At 33.5% G+C, this 21,982-nt stretch overlaps 1 protein-coding gene across 2 annotated transcripts in view; it reads left to right on the top strand.

The window, feature by feature from the left end:
• The window catches only part of HEATR5B (HEAT repeat containing 5B), a 127,860-nt gene that overhangs the window by 19,960 nt on the left and 85,918 nt on the right, over positions 1-21,982 (top strand). For both annotated transcript variants that reach the window (XM_074288186.1, XM_074288185.1), the window contains exons 7-12: positions 4,196-4,367; positions 5,176-5,333; positions 8,931-9,180; positions 10,419-10,574; positions 18,437-18,687; positions 20,416-20,527. In XM_074288186.1, the coding sequence (XP_074144287.1) occupies positions 4,196-4,367; positions 5,176-5,333; positions 8,931-9,180; positions 10,419-10,574; positions 18,437-18,687; positions 20,416-20,527 (1,099 nt within the window). The remainder of the gene's footprint in view (positions 1-4,195; positions 4,368-5,175; positions 5,334-8,930; positions 9,181-10,418; positions 10,575-18,436; positions 18,688-20,415; positions 20,528-21,982) is intronic.

The following is a 21,982-nucleotide window of genomic DNA, read 5'->3' as shown; positions in this document are numbered from 1 at the left end:
GTTAAAATTTCATAAGCCAAATTCTTTAGTAACGTCTTAATATAAGATGATGTAGCCCCATAAAGAGTACAGTCCTTTTTAAAATCTTTGATTTTTCCCAGATCAAAAGGAGTGTATCTTCTCCTTTGTTAACCTAAAGAATCAAACTCTTCAATAACAGGGTATGCATTTATTAAATCAGATATATCCTGTCTTTCTCTTTTTGCTTTAACTAATGCCTTTTGTAATCTTGTCATATGCTGCTTCATAGGTAGTGCTGATTGTGTCACTGCCTCTCCCCCCCTCCTTCTCCCTCCATTCATGAAGGGTTAATTGAGGGGGGGTAAGTCAGGGGATGGGGAATGCCCTAATGGCTCCTGCTGTGAAATACCACGCTCTTTAATTTTATCAGCTTCTTACTTAACTCTATTCTTATATAATTTTTCATCCTTTTCACTTTGACTGGATCCTCCCCTTCCTGTACTTTCTTCTTTTTCCTTATTCTATAACTTATATAATTTCTTAAAGACATTTGTGTTAAGTTATAGGTATAGAGTGTTTCTTTGGAAATTGAATAAGGTCCATTATCATGTAGTATTCATATAGCTGGTCTCCCGCTAATTTCCACTCGTCTGGATCTAATTCTTTTTCCTTAGAGAACCAAGGAGATGTGTATTATAATGTTTCTAAAAGTTCAATGATCAAACCTTGGTTTTTCATAAGTCTAACAATGCTCTCTGCATTTTCCTTGAATTGGAAAAGGCTCCTTTCTAAACATTTGTCCCGTTTCAGCTGCAATACTAGTTTAGTCCTTTACAAAGTTTCCTTCTTATACTCACCCTAATTTCTGGGTCACAGATGAAGATTCTTGGCCCCATGTTCAGACGCCAAAATATAGTGTTCTCTGGTTTGGTTTTCCTGGGGGTCTCTGGAGCAGCCTTCCTTTCAGTTCAGTAATCACCACAAGAGTTGCCAGTGGTTAAAGTCCAAATCCTTTATTATCTTTTTGCCTGATGCTGGGCAGCTTTTTGGAGAGCCTTTCCATATAGCCTTCTTCTTAGTGGGGGAAATGCAAGAAACCAGGCCAGCCACCAGGAAGAATGAATTGAATTTCTCCCCTTGATTCTGAGAGCTTAAACTCCTGCCTCCAGTACTTTGTCTTCTCTGCCTTTGCCCGGAGGGCTTTCTGAGTCCTAGTTTATATGCTCTACACGGAGTATAAACCAATCATTATATCACTAGGAAATCATTATTTGTTGTAAGATTAAATCAATTATACTGAACCATGATAAACTAGATAACCATTGTCTCTACCAATTCCACTGACTTAGCACCTTGTAAAAATCCTTTGTTTCAACTTCAAAGTTCTGGCCCATAACATCTACATGATAGAGAAAGTGATAAATTTGCCTCGTAGCAGCTTTATGAATTAATAGTAGAGAATGATAATCTTCACTGTGTCACATCAGCTTCCATACCCTTTTCAGATTGATTATAAAACTAACCAAAGCCTTGGACTTTTAATTTGCTGCTGTTTTAGTCTACACATACTTCCTTGGAAATTCCTCAGACATCTTATAAGCAGCAGGCTGCAACTTTTCCCTACCATGTAGGAAGAACAGAAAGTAAGGAGGGAGCCTTTTGTATTTTTTTGCTTTAAGTGCCTTCTATGTTAGGGCCTTTTGAAGTATCTGCCCTGTGTATCCACCGTACCTTCCATAAGAGTGCAAAATGTGATAGATACTCAATGAAACCATAAAATAAAAATAAAAATAAAATAAAAGAGGGGAACTGGGACAGGAAGCCAATGTACTGAACTATATCAGGCCTGAAGGAAAAGGGGACTGGCATTCAGTTGGAGTCAGTGCTTTCCTCCCAGATGCTACTTAGTAGAAGAGACCTAAACTGATGAAAAGTAATTTTCCAAAGTAGGAAGATACTGAGCTTTGAATCATAGTATGTGGAACATCATGAAAGAGGGAGTCAGAAAGTGAGTGATAAGAGAATTAAAAAAAAAAAAAAAAAAAAAAAGACTGAAACCAAAGAAGTAAGGCAGAAAAAACTCAAATCAAAAACCCAAAGCACAAACAGAGAAATCAGCAAAGAAAATAGTAAAATCAGAAGGGAAGATGGCTAAAAGGCTTTGAATTTGTAAATAAATATTATTGAGAAAAGAAAGAAACTTGTTAGTTCCAAATACAACATACTGTACTTACACATTCTAGAATGGTTCAGAAGAAAAATCAGCATATTAATAGAAGTTAATTTCAGATTGAAAAAGCTACAGATGCTCATCAGAAATAATTAGCATAATAGAAAAATGAACCTAAAATGACAAGTCTCTCTAAAGAAATAAAAGTGAGGGCAAGAGGTTGAAAATAAAAATATACTGCAAAGGACAATCTGAAAGGAAATTAGCATTAATGAATACATGATCCCTATATGAACAAAATACCTTAATCTCAAAGACAGAAAGTGTAGGAACATAAAATTCTTTGACTTCCCCAGTGAAACATATCAAGTGAAAAAAATAAACATCATAATGGAAGTAATAATACAAGAAAATTTCCCAGAATTTCTGAACATTAGCAGCAATACACCACCACTCAAAAAGTTCCATAATCATCTCCTGGGGGAAAAACAACAAAAAAAAAAACAACAAAAAAAAACTCTCTGTTTCTAACTCCAAAATGTATAGTGGTTAAATTGAACAGTTCCAATGAAAATAAATTCTGGAAATGATTAGTAAATAAGAAATTTCCCTTAAATATGAAGGAAAGGAAACCTAAATAATGCAAGACTATATTTTACACCAATTAAAAACTGCAGAGGCAAGTGGAATGATATATTCTAAAAAACAAAGGCTCTAAGATGCCACCCAAAGTAATCTATTATTCTGCCAACAGAATTGTAATTACCTATGGGGGAAAAAGTTAGAACTTTCAGTGAAAGAGACTTTTGAAGTGTTCCTAGAAAAATAAAACAAAAACTAAAAAGAAAAAAATTGACCTGTGAATATACTAAACAATAGAAATACAAGAAAAAAGATAAATAGAAATACCAAGTAGTAAAGTACAAATCAGAGAAGCCCAGAGTCACATATATAACTACAGATCAGATTTCGAATCAGTTGGAAAGCATGGGTCTATCGCAGGTAGAGGAATGTTTGAAGGGCAGAGATTTAGGGTCCCCCTTTTATAGCATTTTAGTAGAGGGGAACAGGCTAATTTTATCCATGCCATCTTGGATTTAATTCATTATATCAATATTTCTATTAAAGTTATCAGCCTTACTTTAAAGTTCCCTTATGTAACATTTTTTTCTGTTTTGTTTGCCATGCTAGGAGCTTGCCTGGAGCTTATAGACTGAAAACAATTAGTTATTTTAAAGTTCTTGGGAGGGGAATGTTGGGAGAGTTTGCCCGAGTTTCTCATCTGCCATTTTGGCTTTGTCCCTGTTATTTACTTTTTAGGAAAAAAAAAGTGTCATGAATTAGAGATTTACAATTTCATATTATTTTTATGTGATATATGTAAATGTTCACTTTTTAGTGTTTAAGTTCATAATAGTTAAAAAATGAAATCTTTCTCACTCTCCTACTCTCACTTTTATTCTAGTTTATCCATTTAAATTGTTATAGATTTTCTAGCTTTTCTGTTGGGCTTGTGAATGTTTGAAAAGATAGATTATAGAAACAAGTGCATATACGTTTGTAATATATGAATTTGTGCATTATGATATTAAGTATAAATTAAATGTATTTTTATTGTAGGCTCGCTATCTTGATAGAAAATAAATATTTGAACTAATCAATGAACTGATATGTAACACTATGATTATATACTGTTTTGTTGTTTCTGAATTATTTTATGTGTGCATGTGCATAAACCTCCTTAGCTAGATTGTGACCTTTGTCTTGTATCTTATCTATATCTTGTATCTTATACTTTTCATATTTGCCCACAATACCAGGCTCATACCAGGTACTTAATAAATTTGAAAAAATAGTGTAACTTTTCTAGTTGTAGCTCTAGTATACTTCTACTACTTTAAATTTCATTCCTTTTTTTTTTTTTTTTTTTACAGTATTACATCAAATAATATTTAATCTTTAGATCAGTTTAGATCATATATATATTTAAAACCTTTTTGAAATTAACTTAATGTTAATTTTTTTTTTTTTTTTTTTTTTTTTTTTTTTTTTTTAACCATACAGTGTCTGCTAGAACTACAAAATGAAGCTGTATTTATGTGGACAGCTGAATTAGAAAATATAGCCACATTATCTTTTAAGGCTTTGGAAAGCTCAAATTATGGGGTTCGAGTGGCAGTGGCAAAACTCTTGGGAACAGTCATGGCTACCGCATTGATGCCTAAACAGGCAACGGGTACTGAATTATCGCTATTATATGTTTAACATCATATGCCTATACTTTGTTTTGTATGTTTTTAATATTTTTCCATGATACATCTTAAACTAATACCTTTGTAATTTCTGAATTAATCTAATTAGTGTGTAAAATTTTAAAGTGTAACAATTTAAAGTCCATGAAAACTTTGCCTTTATTTCAGACCAAAAGATATTATTCACAGGTATTTAGCATATTCTCCCAAATTCATTATGTTAAGTTTCAGTAAAAAATTTAAAATTGACAAATTTATTCTTATTTAGCATTTTCAGTTGTGTCTAGCTCTTTGTGACTCCATTTAGGGTCTTTTTGGCTGAGATACTGTACTAGTTTTCCATTTCCTGTTCCAGCTCAGATGAGGAAACAGAAGCAAACTGGGTTAAGTGACTTGTCTAGGATCACACACCTAGTATGTGTTTGGACTAGATTTGAACTTAAGGAGATGAGTTTTCCTGACTCCAGGCCCTCTACTTACTGTGCCACATACATGCTTCTTAGCTAGATTGTGATCTGAACATAATATTTACACTAACTTTTTTCATATTCCCCGAGTGCCAGACATATAGTATATGCTTATTAAGTTCTCAAGTTGTTTTATCTTAAAAATATGAAAGAGTCCACGTATAATTTCCTATTAAATAATTGAAGTAGAGATACTTATAGTCCTTTAAAAATTCTTCACCTTCTTTTCTTTCACCTTCTTTAATGGCTGATTGCATCATATGAATAAGTTAATATTTTGTGTATAGCTACAGATTTATCCTAATTTTTTTTTTTTTTCTAAAAGTAATGCGCCAGAATGTGAAAAGAGCCACTTTAGATGAAGTCTTAGAGCTCATGGCCACAGGATTTCTGCGAGGAGGGTCTGGATTCTTAAAGAGTGGTGGTGAAATGCTAAAAGTTGGTGGGTCTGTTAATCGTGAAGTAAGAGTTGGAGTTACACAGGTTTGTAATAGCTTATGTAAAAATAGTCATTGTTTTTTATTTTTTTTATTTCATAAATTTTATAAAGTCATCTGCCAAATAATAGCATATACATAGTCATTTGTAACTTTATATGTGGAATATCACTTTAATATTTTTACTTTCTTCAAATAAATTTTTTTTAGTCCCATTAATTCTCTTAAATAATATGTTCATACATACATATAATTATTCATATATTGCATAATTATGTATCTACTTGTGCTATTCATTTGGAGGTTATCTTTAACTCAAATTATGCTAATAAAGGCATAAATATCAAAGAAATATTTTTAATTAAAATCAAAAAATTCTCATGTGTTTAGAAAGTTATTTAAAAGTGATGGTGCATACCCTTTGATCCAGCAGTGTTTCTATTGGGCTTGTATCAAAAGAGATCATAAAGGAGTGAAAGGGACCCACATGGAGAAAAATGTTTGTGGCACCCCTTTTTATAGTGGCAAGAAACTGGAAACTGAGTGGATGTCCATCAGTTGGAGAATGGCTGAATAAGTTATGGTATATGAATGTTATGGAATATTATTGATCTGTAAGAAATGACTAGCAGGATGATTTCAGAGACTTGTATGAACTCATGCTAAGTGAAATGAATAGAACCAGGAGATCATTATACATGGCAACAGCAAAATTATATGATAGACTTGGCTCTCCTCAACAATGAGATGATTCAGGCCAATTCTAATGGTCTTTTGATGAAGAAAGTCATCTGTACCCAGAGAGAGTTCTTGTGATGGAGAGAATTATCTACATCCAGAAAGAAGACTTTGGGGACTGAATGTGGATCACAACATAGTATTTTCATTCTTTTTATTGTTTGCTTGCATTTTTTTCATTTTTTCCCCTTTTTATCTGATTTTTCTTGTGCAGCATGGTATTTGTGGAAATATATATAGAAGAAATGCATATGTTTAACATATTAGATTACTTGCTGTCTAGGAGAGAGGGTGGGGGAAAAGAGGGAAAAAATTTGGAACACAGGGTTTTGCAAAGGAGATTATTAAAAATTATCCATGCATATATTTTGAAAATAAAAAGATTTAATTAAAAAATAAATAAGTGATGGTTATCATATTACCAACTGCTTATCAGACATTTTGAAATGGATGTCTCATAGTCATCTCAAACTCAACATGCCCAAAATAGATTTCAAATTCATCCTTCTTTTGAACTATTCTATTATTTTCAAAGGAACTAATATCCTTTCATCTGTCTAGGTTCACAATCTTAATCTTATCCTCCATTCCTTACTCTCCTTTATCCAGCATATCTGAGATCATTTGCCAAATCTGTTTCTTTCTCTCCGTCTCATAATCTATCTCTTCAATACTCACAAAACTAACACCATAATTTAGGTTCTCTTTATATCTCTCCTGAACTATTACAATAGCTTCCTAATTGATCTCAGTCTTTTTACTATTCTAATTTATCTTCCACATAACCACCAGTAAATTTTTTTCTTTTTAATAATAGCTTTTTATTTTCAACATTTTCTTTTTTTTTTTTTTTTTTTTTTATGTTGAATATATTACAGTATAATTTAGATACAATATATGTGTGTAGAACCGAATTTTTTGTTGCACAGGAAGAATTGGATTCAGAAGGTAAAAATAACAGTTTACATTCATTTCCCAGTGTTCCTTTTCTGGATGTAGCTGGTTCTGTCCATCATTAATCAATTGGAATTGGATTAGCTCTTCTCTATTCAACATTTTCAACATGCAAAAATAATTTTCAACATTGACTCTTGCAAAACCTGTTCCAAATTTTTCTCTGCTTCCCCTTCGTCCCCTAGACAGCAAGTAATCCAGTGTAGGTTAAATATGTGCAATTCTTCTAAACATATTGCTGCACAAGAAAAATCAGATCAAAATGAAGAAAAAAATGAGAAAGAAAAAACAAACAAGCAAGCAAACAACAATAAAAAAGATGAAAATACTATGCTGTGATTCATATTCAGTCCCCATAGACTTCTTTCTGTATGTAGATGACTCTCTCCATCACAAGTCTATTGGAATTAGCCTGAATTACTTCATTGTTGAATAGAATCAAGCCCATCACATAATATTGTTGTTGCTGTGTACAGTGTTCTCTTGGTTCCACTCACTTCACTTAGTATCAGTTTATGTAAGCCTCCCCAGGCTCTTATGAAATCATCCTCTTGATTGTTTCTTACAGAACAATAATATTCCATGATATTCATGTGCCATAACTTATTCAGCCATTCCTCAACTGATGGGCATCCACTCACTTTCTAGTTTCTTGCCCTTACAAAAAGGGTTGCTACAAATATTTTTGTATATGTGGGTCCTTTTCCCTTTTTTATGATCTTTTTGGGATAGAGACCCAATAGAGACACTGCTGGATCAAAGAGTATGCACAGTTTGATAGCCCTTTGGGCATAGTGCCAAATTGCTCTCAAGAATGGTTGGATCAGAGTTAATTTCTTAAAAGTGAATGTCTGACAATGTCACCTTTCCACAAACAACAACAACAACAACAAAACTCTACTGCTTTCCTCTTACTTTTAAGTCAAGTATAAAGTCCTCTGTTTGCTATTTAAATCTCTTTACATTTTATTTCTTCCTATCTTCCCAGGCCTCTCAGAAAGTCTTCATTCACTATGCAATCCAATCATACTAATCCACTTGGTCTTCCATGTACACTCAGTATTTTATCTCCTATTTCTCTGACTTTGTACTTGTATTCTCTTCTGTATAGATTGGACTCCTTTCTCTGTATATCTGGAAATCTTTGGATTTCTTCTGCATTTGAGTGCTACCTTTTACCTGACCTTTTTTCTAATTGCTTGGCTGCTAATCCTTATGCATTAAAATCTTTTTTTTTTTTTTTAACTAAGATCTTTTTTAAACTAAGATCTTCGTCCTTTTATCTTGTTCTCTTTTTTGGTCCTGCTATAAATTTAATTTTCTAATGTCTAGTACCTAAATATATGCAATAGTAAAATCAATTTAATTAAAACTTCATAGGCTCAGAGGAAATCATCTCTTTCCCCTCTACTCTTTCCCCAAACTACTTTTTCTTGATTTGTCTGTTATAAGTGTGTCTTCTCCTGCATTAGATGCTAATTCCTTAGGACCAAGAACTTTTTGCTTTTCACAAAGTAGACATTTAATAAATGCTTGCTTGCTTGATTAAAAAATTTGAAGCCATTGATCAACTTCAAGATACATTTTGTTTGGCTTTAAGTAAAAGCTAAAGGGAGTTTGTGATGATTGAGTCATAATCCTCTCATCAGTCTATGCATTTGGGAATAAATGAATATTTTGTCAAATTTTAGCCTCTACCTTTTGGATGTTAAAGAAGCAGAGTTTTGTTTTTTTACAGCCATATTTCATTTTCTCCATTTTAAAATGTAAATGGTTGTGTTTTTTTTTTTTTGTTGTTTGTTTTTTTTTTTTTTTTTTATTGTTGTTGTTTTCTTTGTTCTTAAACATTTATATTCTCTTATAAAGTAGATTTGGGCTTTATTTTTTGAGTTGTTTTATTTGTAAATGTAATTTGTTTTAGGTTTTAAATTACATTTTATTCTGCTTGCAGGCATATGTTGTTTTTGTTACAACATTAGGTGGTCAATGGTTAGAACGCAGCTTTGCTACATTCTTATCCCATGTACTTGATCTGGTTTCACACCCTCGGGCCACTCAAACACATGTAGAAGCTGTGTACTCAAGAAGATGTGTCTCCTTTATCCTCAGAGCTACTGTAGGTAGTTTGCTTGGAGAAAAAGCTCAGATTGCAGCTGCCAAAGAAATCTGCCAAGCCATTGGAAAACAAATGAAAGCAGTGGGTGAGGATTCTTTTTTTTTCACTTTGAAAACAAATTTTGGAAATTAATAACATATAGAATCATAAATCATTTTTATACAATGTGAAGGAACCACGGAGGCTATCTAATTCCATTATTCTCATATGAAGAAACAGAATGAAGTGTTTGTATAACTTGCCTAAGATCACAAAAGAGGCAGGATTTAAACCCAAGTCTTCTGATTTTGGAGCCCCCATACTATCTGATACTCCTAAGGAGGTAATGTTTATCATGGTTACCTTAATCACAGATTCTTCAAATATTTCTAAATTGCTTGAAATTTGTTTCTAAATAATTTAATTATCTGCCCATGATCTTGTTTATTAGCAAACAAATTTGTTTTTATGAAGAAAAGTAAATTCAGGCCCATTTTCTTCTTGAATGATCATGGTTATGAGATATTAGTGAAGTTTTACTTTAGAGATATTTAGTTGATAATTTGTTCTGTATTGAGAGTTTGAGGAAGACTGAATTTGTGTATTCTCCAAAGTGAAACAAAACTCTTAAGGACAAAAAATTCTTGTAGTTATTTTCATCTTATTATTACCACATTTTGGAACCTTGTTAACCCAAATTTAATTAAGTAGTAGGAAGTTGGAAAATTAAATTAGCCAATGTATTGTATCTTGTGGTATACCTAAAGATAAAGTTTCATGTTGGGGCATAAAACTATTTAACTTAAAGGTCATCCTTATAGTCTACTTCTCTTTGGTTTTCATTAATTATGCCTAGGTATCATGGCTAGAAAAATATTCTCCCTTTTTTAGTTATCATGAGGATCATGAATTTTCTTCATTAAAAATTTTCTAGCTTTGGCTGACAATTAAAACAAATTATCTGATTTTTTGTTGCACAACATTTAATGTCAAACAAGACTAGTGGCTCTTTGAAGATGAATGAGTCTAGTAGGAAACTTCAAAGTTATTGTCACTGTGGGTCTTATTGACCTAGATATATGAGGAGAAAAATGATTCTAGGATGTGGATATATTTGATGTATTTTATAGATGTACAAATTCATTGAATGCTATGATCATATGACTCCTTTAAAACATTTAATATTCTATAACATTGGTACTGATACCTGAGAAATTAGGATAAAAAAACTTGATTTGTAGCCATTAAACATATATTATTTCTAAAATAAATGGAATAAAGAAAACTGATGTCAGAATTTTAATTTGCTTATACTAAGTATCTGATATTGTTTTATTTCTCCAGAAGCAGTTGTCAATGATACAAGTAGTGAAAACAAATCTGGAGCTGCTGACATAGCAGCAAGTCAGCATGTGATGGTGTGTGCTCTGCAGGAACTTGGAAGCTTAGTCCAAAGCTTAAATGCCACTGCATCTCCTCTTATTCAGGAAGCATCTATAGGTATGTACCTAATTTGCATGTAAAAATCTTTAAGATTTGGGAACAACTTTTAATAATGCAACTAATATTTGACTAATTGGTCATTTGTTTAATTAACAATCTTTTTCAGACATAATAATAGTATTTTACTATTTTGTGAATTGATTAAGCTCTACTAGAAAGTAATTTAAAATGATAATAAAAGTGATTAGACATGTATGCATGTGTGTTGTGTATGTGTATGTGTGTGGATTGTAATCTTGTAGAAAAAGGGGGAAAGGGGGAAAAAGAATAGAGTAAAAAGTATATAGTAGAGAATAAAAGAAAACTTACAAGGAAGCAATGAAAATATGGATAAATCTGAACACAATGTGTAGTATTTATTATATAAATTTTCTTCAAATGGAAATTTATTGCTTTATATCTTCAGCCTTCTCATATTCTGCTATGCAAATGATAATGGGATTTTATATTTAAGTTTAAAATAAAAATTTTGCATTTTTTTGTTTGTTTTTAAGAAAAAAGTATTAGATGTGGAGAAAATTTTGTTATAAAAAAGAATTCAGGTACTTACACACAGGGTTTTTTCTTCCCTTAAATGTTCAATTTTATAATAGTCTTTAATGTATTATTCTGCTTTTAGACAAGTTTTACAAATGACATTTATTGATAGGGTATATAACCAGGTGTAACAAAACTTCTTACAAGATAGTTAAATTCCCTGAGGACAAGAAACTGGATTTTAGTTTCTCAATGAGTCCAATAATGTTTTTCACATAGTAAGTGATTGAATATACAATTACCGAATGAATAGTTTTACATGCAGTCACTAAAACACCAGTACAAATTCAGTCTAAGCCACTCATTTCCCTCTAATTCAATTCATTATTTATTTTTAGTTATTTACCATGCTATTATTATTTTGATATTTTCTTTGTATAGGTTTTATTCTCTTCTGATTGACTCTAATTCATGAGAATTCTGGGTTAATTCCTGAGAGCACTGCTCTCAACTTGAGTTCTCAGGAACTCAAGAAGTTCTTCTTCCTTTCTTTTCTGTTAAATAGGTCAAAGCCAAGCTCATTAGGAAAGAGAAGCTTAGTATCTGATGACATAAGTTTCTATTCTCTTAATTTCATTCAAAGCTTATCTATTTAGATAAGACATATTATGCACCTGATTGAAAAGAGATAAGAAATGAAAGGAATCATTGCTGGATCTCCATATATTGAAAGCTGAATAGGACTTTAAGGGATCATCAAATCTACCTGTTGAGATTAGAAGTAGTGAAGGAACTTTTTCCATAGTTATAATAATTAGTAAATAAAAGAGGCAGGATTTAGATGCAGCTCAAAATTATACTTAAAGGATTAGGAGATTAATTAAAAATTTTATGAGCATATTTGATTCTGGTATTCCCAATATATGAATACTCTTTTCAGGATAAATAATTGAAAATGTTGAATATTCAAGTTTAGTTCTCAATCAACCAATATTTTAGTAGCTATAACTGTAGCTAGTCTTCCGTGTTTCAGAAGTTTCCATTAAAGTACATTATTGTTAAAAAACAGTTGATTAAACATATTCTAGTTGTAAAAGTATCTCTGGAACAACTAATTATTTTGATTTTTGTTATTATGTTATATTCTTTGGTGGAATTGGTTTTTCTGCCTTTTAAAAGAATACATCTTTGTGGTTGCGTGGCTCAGATTGAGGAGTCACCACCATATAATAAAATAGCTGGAGATATCTCTAGGAGCAAATAAGGTTTATTATATGTTCTTGTAAGAAATGGGTGTCTCTTCAATGAAACAAGCAAGCAATGAAAGGGAGAAGGCACTTTTTAGAAGCAGGACAGCAGACTAAATAGTCCCTAAGGGAAAAAAAATCTCTCCCACCACTGACCCTCTTCATCTGAAGGAATGGGTCTTACATTCTAAATGCAGGAACTATCCCAGGCAATTGAGCTTTGGCCAATAAGAGTATAGTTTACCATAGGGTAGCAAGGAGGTAGATGTCCTAATGAGTGTTGGTTCAAGCCTACACCAACTTTGGGATTGGCGAAGCCTTACTTAATTTTCACAACTGAAAGATCTCACTTCATCTCATTTAATCCCCTTTCTGATTTGTCCACTGAGATCTCTTCAAATTTTTGTAACATAATTTTACTTTCTTTATGTAATTCCCCATCTCCTTCTGACTGCTGTTGGTCTTCTTGGACCACTGGCTCCCATGTTTGTCCTTTTTTAAAACCATCAATCTTATAGACCCTTCAGTTTTTCCTTCCAACCTAATCATTCTAAATAGTGTGTTTTGGACTATTCTAAAATAAGGTAGGCAGATAGGGAGTAATATAATACCACTAAGCACTGTAAGGCCAAAATAAAGAAGTTGTTTCTCCCAGCTTCCCCCAAACCAGAATCACCAGGAAGTATTGAATGGTGAGTTCCAGATATGTACAGGAACATGAGCATCTCCATTCTGGGTAATGGAAATATCCAGACTCCGTTTCCTTCTTTCCAGATCATTCTAGCCAAATCTTTAAGACCATGGCCATTGACTCAACTGTTGGGATCACCACAGATCCAACAATTTGACAAGTTAAAAGTCCTTCCTATGTTCTGCATAAGCAGGAGGAACTGATTCTCATCTCTGGGTGGTAAAGGTCTGGCCTCTATAACCACCATGACCATCATGAGAAAACAAGTTAACCTAAAGCCCAGGGAAAGCCCAATAGGTCCAACTATTATTACAATGTGAGGTTAAGGTGTAGTTCCCAGAGGAAAATATATTGGCTCCCAAACAGACAAAGAGGCCTAAAGTGGTTAATGTAAGAAAAAGAAAGAGTAATAAGACAATTACAATGTACTGGGTTCAGAAATTGTGCTACCATTCAGTGGAGACCCCCTTTTCAAATGTAATTTGAGGTCTCCTTTATCTTTGACTGTCCACTCCAATAAAGATGGTGCTACAGGTTCTTTTATTCTGGTATGGTGTGTCCAGCTTCATCCCTGGATCCAAATTTCAGTGTCTGAGGTCAATATCACCTGACCCTACCACCTAGTAGGGCCTGAGATGGGGAGAGGGTTCCAAGGTGGGGAGATGTCTTAAGTCTTCAAACTTGTGATCATTTTCTTGATCCCACATACTAGAATTTGGACTTTCCTCCATAATTTCTTTTTTGATACTCTAAACCCTAGTTCTCTCAAGAAGTATAATAAATCGATGGTAAAACTGCTAATGTGTTCCTTTTTGTCCCCTACTACCAATAAATCACCCACATACTGCAACAACCGAGTTCTCATTACTTGGTGGAAGTCTCCCTTGCAATTTTCAAGGACTTGGCTAAACAAATTCAAGGACTTAATATAGACTTGGGGTAAAGCATACTGCCTCAGTTGGTGCTTTCTTCCAGTTTCTGGGTCTTCCCATTCAGAGGCAAAGAGTTAGTATTCTCCTCTAAAGAACAGCTCCAGAATGTATTCTGAACCACTTGGCAGAGCTGGGAATCCAGCCCAGGATGTTTTATGGGTCTAGAACCATAGGTTGAGGAGTAATCCAATCTTGTTGGTCTCCCTCAATCCTGAACTAACCTGTACTTCTCATCCTTCTTCTTGACAGGAAGTATAGGTGTATTGAAGGGTGAAATAGAGGGTTCTATTAATCTATTTCTCAATAAGCCTTGTATCACAGGTTGCACATCTCTCCTTCCTTCTAGGGAAATTGGGTATAGCCTGATCTAGGATCTTTCAAGTTGATCTTTATCAGAACTATGTGTGCTTTGCCTGGATTATCAGGCCCCACCCAAAACTCAGGGTTTATCCTAGTCTGATCTAATTCATTCATTAGTGCCATTCTACTGGGGTATATACTGGGTCCATGGGGGATCAACACAATTTCTAGTTTAGTTATCAAATCTCTCCCCAGCAAGTTTACTTCTGCTTCTATGATAAAAAATCTACCTAGTGTTTCCTCCTTTCCCATATAAGTTTTATAGGGCATGGTCATAGGTACAAGAAAATTTTCTTCTTTAATTCCAGAAATCACCAGCGTCCCTTTATACAGTCTAACCTCCTCAGACAAACAGGTTACTGAGGATCTTGATGCCCTGTTGTCTACTAAAAACCCAATAGCTTCCTAGTGGGGCCCACTCTTAATTTTTATTTTTTTTTTATTTTTGCTTTTTAGTTACAAGATATATGCATGGATAATTTTTTAGCATTGACAATTGTAAAATCTTTTGTTCCAATTTTTCCCCTCCTTTCCCTCCCCCCCTCCCCCAGATGACAGGTTGACCAATACATGTTAAATATGTTAAAGTATAAGTTAAATACTATATATATATATATATATGTCCACACAGTTATTTTGCTGTACAAAAAGAAGCGGACTTTGATGTACTATTAACCTGTGAAGGAACTCAAAAATGCAGGTGTAATGCCAGAGAAACTGAGCAAGACAGAGATTAGAGAATATTCAATACAGAATTTATTAAATGGAGAGATTTACTGAGACCAAATGGATCCATGGTCCCAGGGCTGAACGAGACTATGGTCTCTAGGAATCTAGCCCCAGTGTCAGATACATAAGATTCTTTATAGGGTAACAAGAATAATGACATAATGGGGGAGGTACCTGGATGGGGTTGACCTAATGGGGAGAGGCACTTAGGATGACATAATGGGAGGTAATGTTAAGGCACTTAGGATGACATAATGGGAGGTAATGTTAAGGCTCCTGATGTTCTAATGATGTTTAAAATGAATAAAGACCTTTATCTCATCAAACATTAAGAGGGAATAAGTATAGCCCTAAGGTCTAAGATATAAGATCTTTATCCTAACATTAAAAAGAAATGGTTATAACTTGAGGCAGAGTAACTAAATAGGACTATTAGGGAAACTGGACCAGGACATTAAAAGAGAACTGGTCATTTCTTACAGAACAATAATATTCCATAGCATCCATATACCACAATTTATTCAGCCATTTTCCAATTGATGGGCATCCACTCAGTTTCCAGTTTTTGGCCACTACAAAGAGGGCTGCCACAAACTTTCTTGCACATGTGAGTCCCTTTCTCTTCTTTAAGTTCTCTTTGGGATATAAGCCCAGTAGTAACACTGCTGGATCAAAGGGTATGCCCAGTTTGATAACTTTTTGAGCGTAGTTCCAAATCGCTCTCCAGAATGGCTGGATGTATTCACAATTCCACCAACAATGTACCAGTGTCCCAGTTTTCCTATATCCCTTTCAACATTCCGCATTATCTTTCTCTGTCATTCTAACCAATCTGACAGGTGTGTAGTGGTATCTCCCACCCTTAAATTTATCAAGGGTTCTGGGTGGGAGTCTTAAAAAAAAACCCTGACTTCCCTAATCTTCATCAAGTTTAACAAGGAAATATATCTGCTGTTTCCTTCTTCACTGGGCACAATCTTTTACTATATGTCCTTCTTTTTGACATTCCTAACATTTCAAAGGCTTTCTGCCCTCCTTTCCTTGGGACCTTGTTCTTTTGGTTTTTCTACATTCTTTGCAATTCCCTGTACCATTTGGACTAAAATTTTGGCTTTCTGCTTTTGTTTCTCAACTCTCCTAACATGCACCTTGGTGACTTCTTCCAATAAATTGGATACATCCTCATACAGTATTGTTGTTGAAGTGTATAATGATCTCCTGGTTCTGCTCATTTCACTTAGCATCAGTTCATGTAAGTCTCTCCAAGCCTCTCTGTATTCCTCCTGTTGGTCATTTCTTACAGAACAATAATATTCCATAACATTCATATACCACAATTTACCCAACCATTCTCCAATTGATGGGCATCCATTCAATTTCCAGTTTCTAGCCACTACAAAAAGGGCTGCCACAAATATTTTGGCATATACTGGTCCCTTTCCTACTTTAATATCTGACAAAGTGCAATTTCAAGGTATCTTCTATTCCTGGGTTGGCAGGATCAAATCCAGAGTACTTCTTCATGCTACTTTTAATCTGCTCACATGTGTTCACCTAGTGACTCATCCTTCCTCACCCCAAAGGCCTTTTTCATGTTCTGTGCCTTTGGTACTGCATTTTGAATTCCTGTAATTATCAATTCTCTAAGATCCTTCATCCTGGTCAGCCAGGACTACTCCTGCAGCTGAAGAGTTTCTTCTATCCCACTCCTTCATAGCTATTCCTCTACTTAGTCCCCTCTCCTCTTGTGAGAAGAAGCATTCAAAATAGACATGTTCTTTCCAGGTAAAAAGATTAGAGCCCAGGAATTAAGGACCTCATTTCCTTCTTAAAGTTCCTGACTTCTGTGGTACTCGGGAAGTATTCACATATCCCATACCTCCCTGAGCCAAGAATCTTCTCTTAAAGGATACAATTTAGTATTCAAGATCTTGGGATTTGAAAGGGGTAATTTTGAATATCCCTTTGAATTTGCTCTAATTCCTTCTGCAGTGGAGCATATAGCCCTCAACCAGTGGTGGTGGTGGGTATATAACTGTAACCATATAACTGGGAGGAGTTAATTGAATCAACTCCTCTCCTCCCCTTTCAGGCCTGGAAGTCATGGCTTTCTAGGGTAGAGATATTATAGAGGAGGGAGAGATAAGAGTGTATCCCATTGCTGTGTCTTTGGAGTCTTCTCCATTTCTACATCCTTGCTTAACATTATTTGGGCCCCAGAAAGCTGCAGTCTGAAATATTCTTCCTTCTCTGGATTAACAGATTCTTTACTATTAACATACAAATTTAGTTTTTGGCACACCTAGTCTTCAGGGGAGCCATAGTTAGGCCAAATGGTGCCTCCAATATCTTTGTTGTCCCAGACAAAACAGCAATATCTTATCTTTTTCTTGTTTTTCTCTTATATATTGTCAAATTGTTTCATTTACTTATTTCCCAAATGACTGTCTCCTGGTATTTTTTTATCATTCTCCATGGAGGGTGGCTTCGAGTTAGCCAAGCCCATCTTAATTTGAATGGAATCTAAGTTCCACATGCCCAGTCACAGTGGGGTCGCCCTCAATCCTCAGTCACCCAAAGATGACTGTCCAGAGCACCACTTCAGAGTCTATAACCCTAGACTCAAGTGGCTCATAGGGCTTACCTCTGGGTTGTGGGCACAAAAATTGTCTGACTGCTTTGTCCTTATACTGACCAATTGGATTTTATTTATTTATTTGTTTGTTTGTTTGTTTGTTTGTTTATTTGTTTGTTTGTTTATTTATTTATTTGTTGCTGTGGAGTTTCTTACTTTCTCTTTATTCTAAGTCTCTCCACTTCGGGCTACTTTATCTTGGAGAGCAAGGAGAAACTCTAGAGGCTTGCGGGCTGCCTAAAATAGGGCAGGGCGCTTTAGCATCTGAGAGTTTTCCCACTCACCAGGTCACATGATCCTGGATGAGGCCCCAAAATTGTGTGGTTTAGAGAGGTGAGAGACCACCATATAATAAAATAGCTGGAGATATCTCTAGCAGCAAAAACAAGGTTTATTATACATTCTTGCAAGAAGCAGGCATCATTCCAGTCAAAGAAGCAATCAAAGAGAGGAGGCACCTTATAGAGATGGGACAGCAGATTAAATAGTCCCTAACACAGTGACCCTCATCCTCACTGGCTGAAAGAATTTGTCTTACATTCTAAATGCAGGAACTATCCCGGGAAATTGAGCTTTGGCCAATAAGAATATAACTGTCCATTTTTGGTTTAGGTTGAGGTACTAAGCAAATGATGTCATGGAAAAAATAGCAGGAAGGAGAGGTAGATATATCCTGATGAGTGTTGGTTCAGGCCTACACCAACTTTGAGATTGGTGAAGCCTTACTCAATTTTCATGACTGTCTGAAAGAGCTCACTCCACCTCATTCATGTTTTTTTCTCCTTCAGGTCTTTTGGAAACTGTAACATCAGTGCTTCTGCATCCTAGTATGGCTGCCCGACTTGCAGCAGCATGGTGTTTGCGTTGTGTAGCTGTGGCCTTGCCTTTCCAATTGACCCCATTTCTAGACAGATGTGCAGAAAGACTCAATAATTTGAAGACCTCCCCTGAAGCTGTTAGTGGTTACAGTTTTGCCATGGCTGCTTTATTAGGTGGAGTACATCAGTGCCCTTTGGGTATCCCTCATGCCAAAGGAAAGGTAAAATGTAGATTATATAGATAAGTCTGTAACCATAAATATTTGTTAAGCATCTAATATTCATGATACTAGATTACACTAAAATATAATAGTGATGACTGTTAAAAACTAAAAATTAAAAATACCAAAAACTATACTTAGTTCATAAGAAACTTCAATCTTTCATGGTTCCTTCATTTCACTGTGGTTTTTCAGGCTACTATTTCTGACTACTGCAACCTGTGATCAAAAAAGTCATAATCCTGCAATCAAGCTGTTATTGAACATTTCCAAATTTTTAACAAGCCTGATTGTTTTACAACAGATATGCATTTTATCCCCAAGAGCAGAAGCTTTGCCACCTTGTTAGGTCTAACAAAACTTATGTTCTTTTAGTACAGCCTTTAAGAATTCAGTTACATCCATATCATAATAACCCATAGGAGAACTTTAAAATCCCAGAACCTCAGATTTAGGAAGGACTTTAGACTATAGAAGATTCATAACAATATAATTTGTTAAAAATCAGAGTTGATAAATGAAAACAGAATTTTTACATTAAATGCTGCTTTAGATATTTTCATTTTTTATATATTATTATTATGTAAGTTTATTTGGGCTACAGGATTTTATTATACTAACTATTACAGCTTTGTTTCTGCTTTCAAGAATAAATCTTTTTATTTATTTGTATTATAAAATACATATTTAAAAAACCTAAAGCCTGTGAATCAGTAATTTATAAGAACCATAATTTTGCCATGATATTTTGTTGAAGTTTGTAATTAATACTTAATTTAATTTCATAATTATTTAATATTTCACAATTATTAACAAAAATCTTTGCTTATAGTTGAGGGTAAAGATAAATATTTTTAATATTTGTTTTCTTTCAGATTATTCAACTTATCTTTACAATTTTACTGTGAAATAGATGTAGGCTCAAATATTCTTTTTTAATGGAGAAGTTGGTCTTTATCCATCTCATAATTTCTGTTTCCCATCCATCACCTCCATGAAATGTCACGTCAACTTTCATTGATCTCTCCTTCCTCTGAATGTATTTCTACCTCTAATTTGAGCACTTACACTTATACTGATTCATATTCTTTCATTCATATCCTACTTCTCTAAGAGATTTTAAATTCTTTAAGGATGAAGATTATTTCATCATTCATTCTCTGTAGTCCTAATAAAGTACTAAGCAAAGGTAGATTCACAGTATATAATTAAATTTAAGAGGCTTGCCCAATATCTCACAAGTAGAACTGGGACTAGAGTATACTAATGTCCCCTGGCATTTCATTTTGTGGTAGTGATTGCTTATTTGAGAACATGTTAAGAAAGATTACATTTGTATCAGGCCAAAAAGTCAATAAGCATTTGTCAAGCACTTAGAATGTGCCAGGCACTAAACTAAAGTCCTGGAAATACAAAAAAGACAAAAGAAAAAAAAAATTTTTTTAGTGACTAGAGTGCTGGGCCTGAAGTCAGGAAGATTTGAATTCAAATCTGGTCTCATACTTACTGGCTACATGACTTTGGGCAAGCCACTTTTCTGACTTGGTTTCCTTAACTAAAAAATGGGAATAATATTTTCCTTTCTGGGTTGTTTTGAGGATTCAGTGAGATAATATTTATAAAATACTTAAGGGCATTTGGCACATAGTATATACTTAATAAATACTTGTTTTTTTCCCTTTCTTCCTTAGATTTATTTAAAGTTGAAATTTAGCATTTTCTTTGCAGATGGTAGTAAGCATTGCTGAAGATCTCTTACGAACTGCTGCTCAAAACAGTAGGCTATCTTTGCAACGTACTCAAGCTGGATGGCTTCTACTTGGAGCACTTATGACTTTAGGTATAATTAATTATATTTGAATTGGATTTTGATTTACTTCTGCTCTTGTGTCAATAAACTACAAAAACAATTCAGTTTATAATAATTTTAACCTTCAAATTCTAAACTTTAAATGACACTAACAAATAGAAATGTTATATTGACATTAAATTTAGGATTAAGCTACATATGCATATTATGTTTTCATCTTTAGTTCAATAAAAAATGATTCAGAAGATATACAACACTTGTATTTTCTTTGAATGTTATTAAGTATAACTTTAAAATATTGCTTCGAACAAAGAGTGACAAAATTAGGAACTTGGGCTCAGATAGTTTTGTATTCTTCAAGATTATTCTCACTTAATGGTTTAAGGATAATATTGATAGCAGAATTATTAAGTTTTAGTTAACTTTTTAAAAAGTCAAATTAACAAAAATATAATGAAAGCTGTGCCTGTTACTTAGAAGACAGATTTTTATCCAAAGTTAATAGTTTTTCTAAAAGGCTAGATTGCTAAATTAATAATTGATTTCACTAGAAAGAACTCTAAATTTAGGTTTCATATAAAACTAAAATTGTTATAGAATTGAAAGAATATGAATTTTTAGAAAAAACCAATAAAAATGCTATCACAAATGTTTATATAAATTAAATGTGTCATTATAAAATATTATTAAACACTGTTTATGACATAACCTGACTATTATATTTATATTTATATTCATTTTTATACTTGGGTGCAGCATCTTGTGGCCTATTATAACTAAATTTTATTTTATTTTTGAAAAGCCATATAACTGTTACTTTCCCCCAATATATTAAAAAGCACATTTTACTTAATGTGTAAATAACTTCTTGAAGTATTTGGCATTTTTCTGGGAAAAGAGGAATAAACAATTTTGCATGTTGAATTAAAAATCTTTAGTAAAAATGAAGGTTAACATGAATATTTCTTACTTAAAGTAGTTATTTTAGAAAATTATAATTATTATGGTGAAGTTAAATAAATATGCTTTTTATGTCTCTACTTTTTTTAGCTAAATTTTTTGAAACTAATTATTATTATTGTTAATAATAAAATTCGGGTATATTGAAGGTGAATGGATACTGAAAATATTTTGTTAAAATTATTAGAGCAGAGCAGTTAGGTGGTGCAATAGATAGAGCATCAGCCCTGAAATCAGGAGAACCTGAGTTCAAATCTGGTCTCAGACACTTAACACTGCCTAACTGTGTGATCCTGAGCAAGTCATTCAACCCCAATTGCGTCAGCAAAAAAAAAAAAAAAAAAGAAAAAGAAAAAAAATTAATAAAGCAGCACAATTTTATTTCAAAGAAAGAACTCTATGGACACATAGAAATATTTGTAATATGTGCCTAGATTTCCTTTTCGTTACATTTTTATTTATGGTATTAATACCCATTACTTTTTTATTTTTTATGAAAGATATTTGTTCTCATTTTTTTTTATT

Source organism: Sminthopsis crassicaudata, chromosome 2, assembly GCF_048593235.1.
Source record: "Sminthopsis crassicaudata isolate SCR6 chromosome 2, ASM4859323v1, whole genome shotgun sequence".
NCBI lineage: Eukaryota > Metazoa > Chordata > Mammalia > Dasyuromorphia > Dasyuridae > Sminthopsis > Sminthopsis crassicaudata.
Note: the sequence above shows the minus strand (reverse complement) of the source record. Positions and strands in the feature narration are given on the sequence as shown.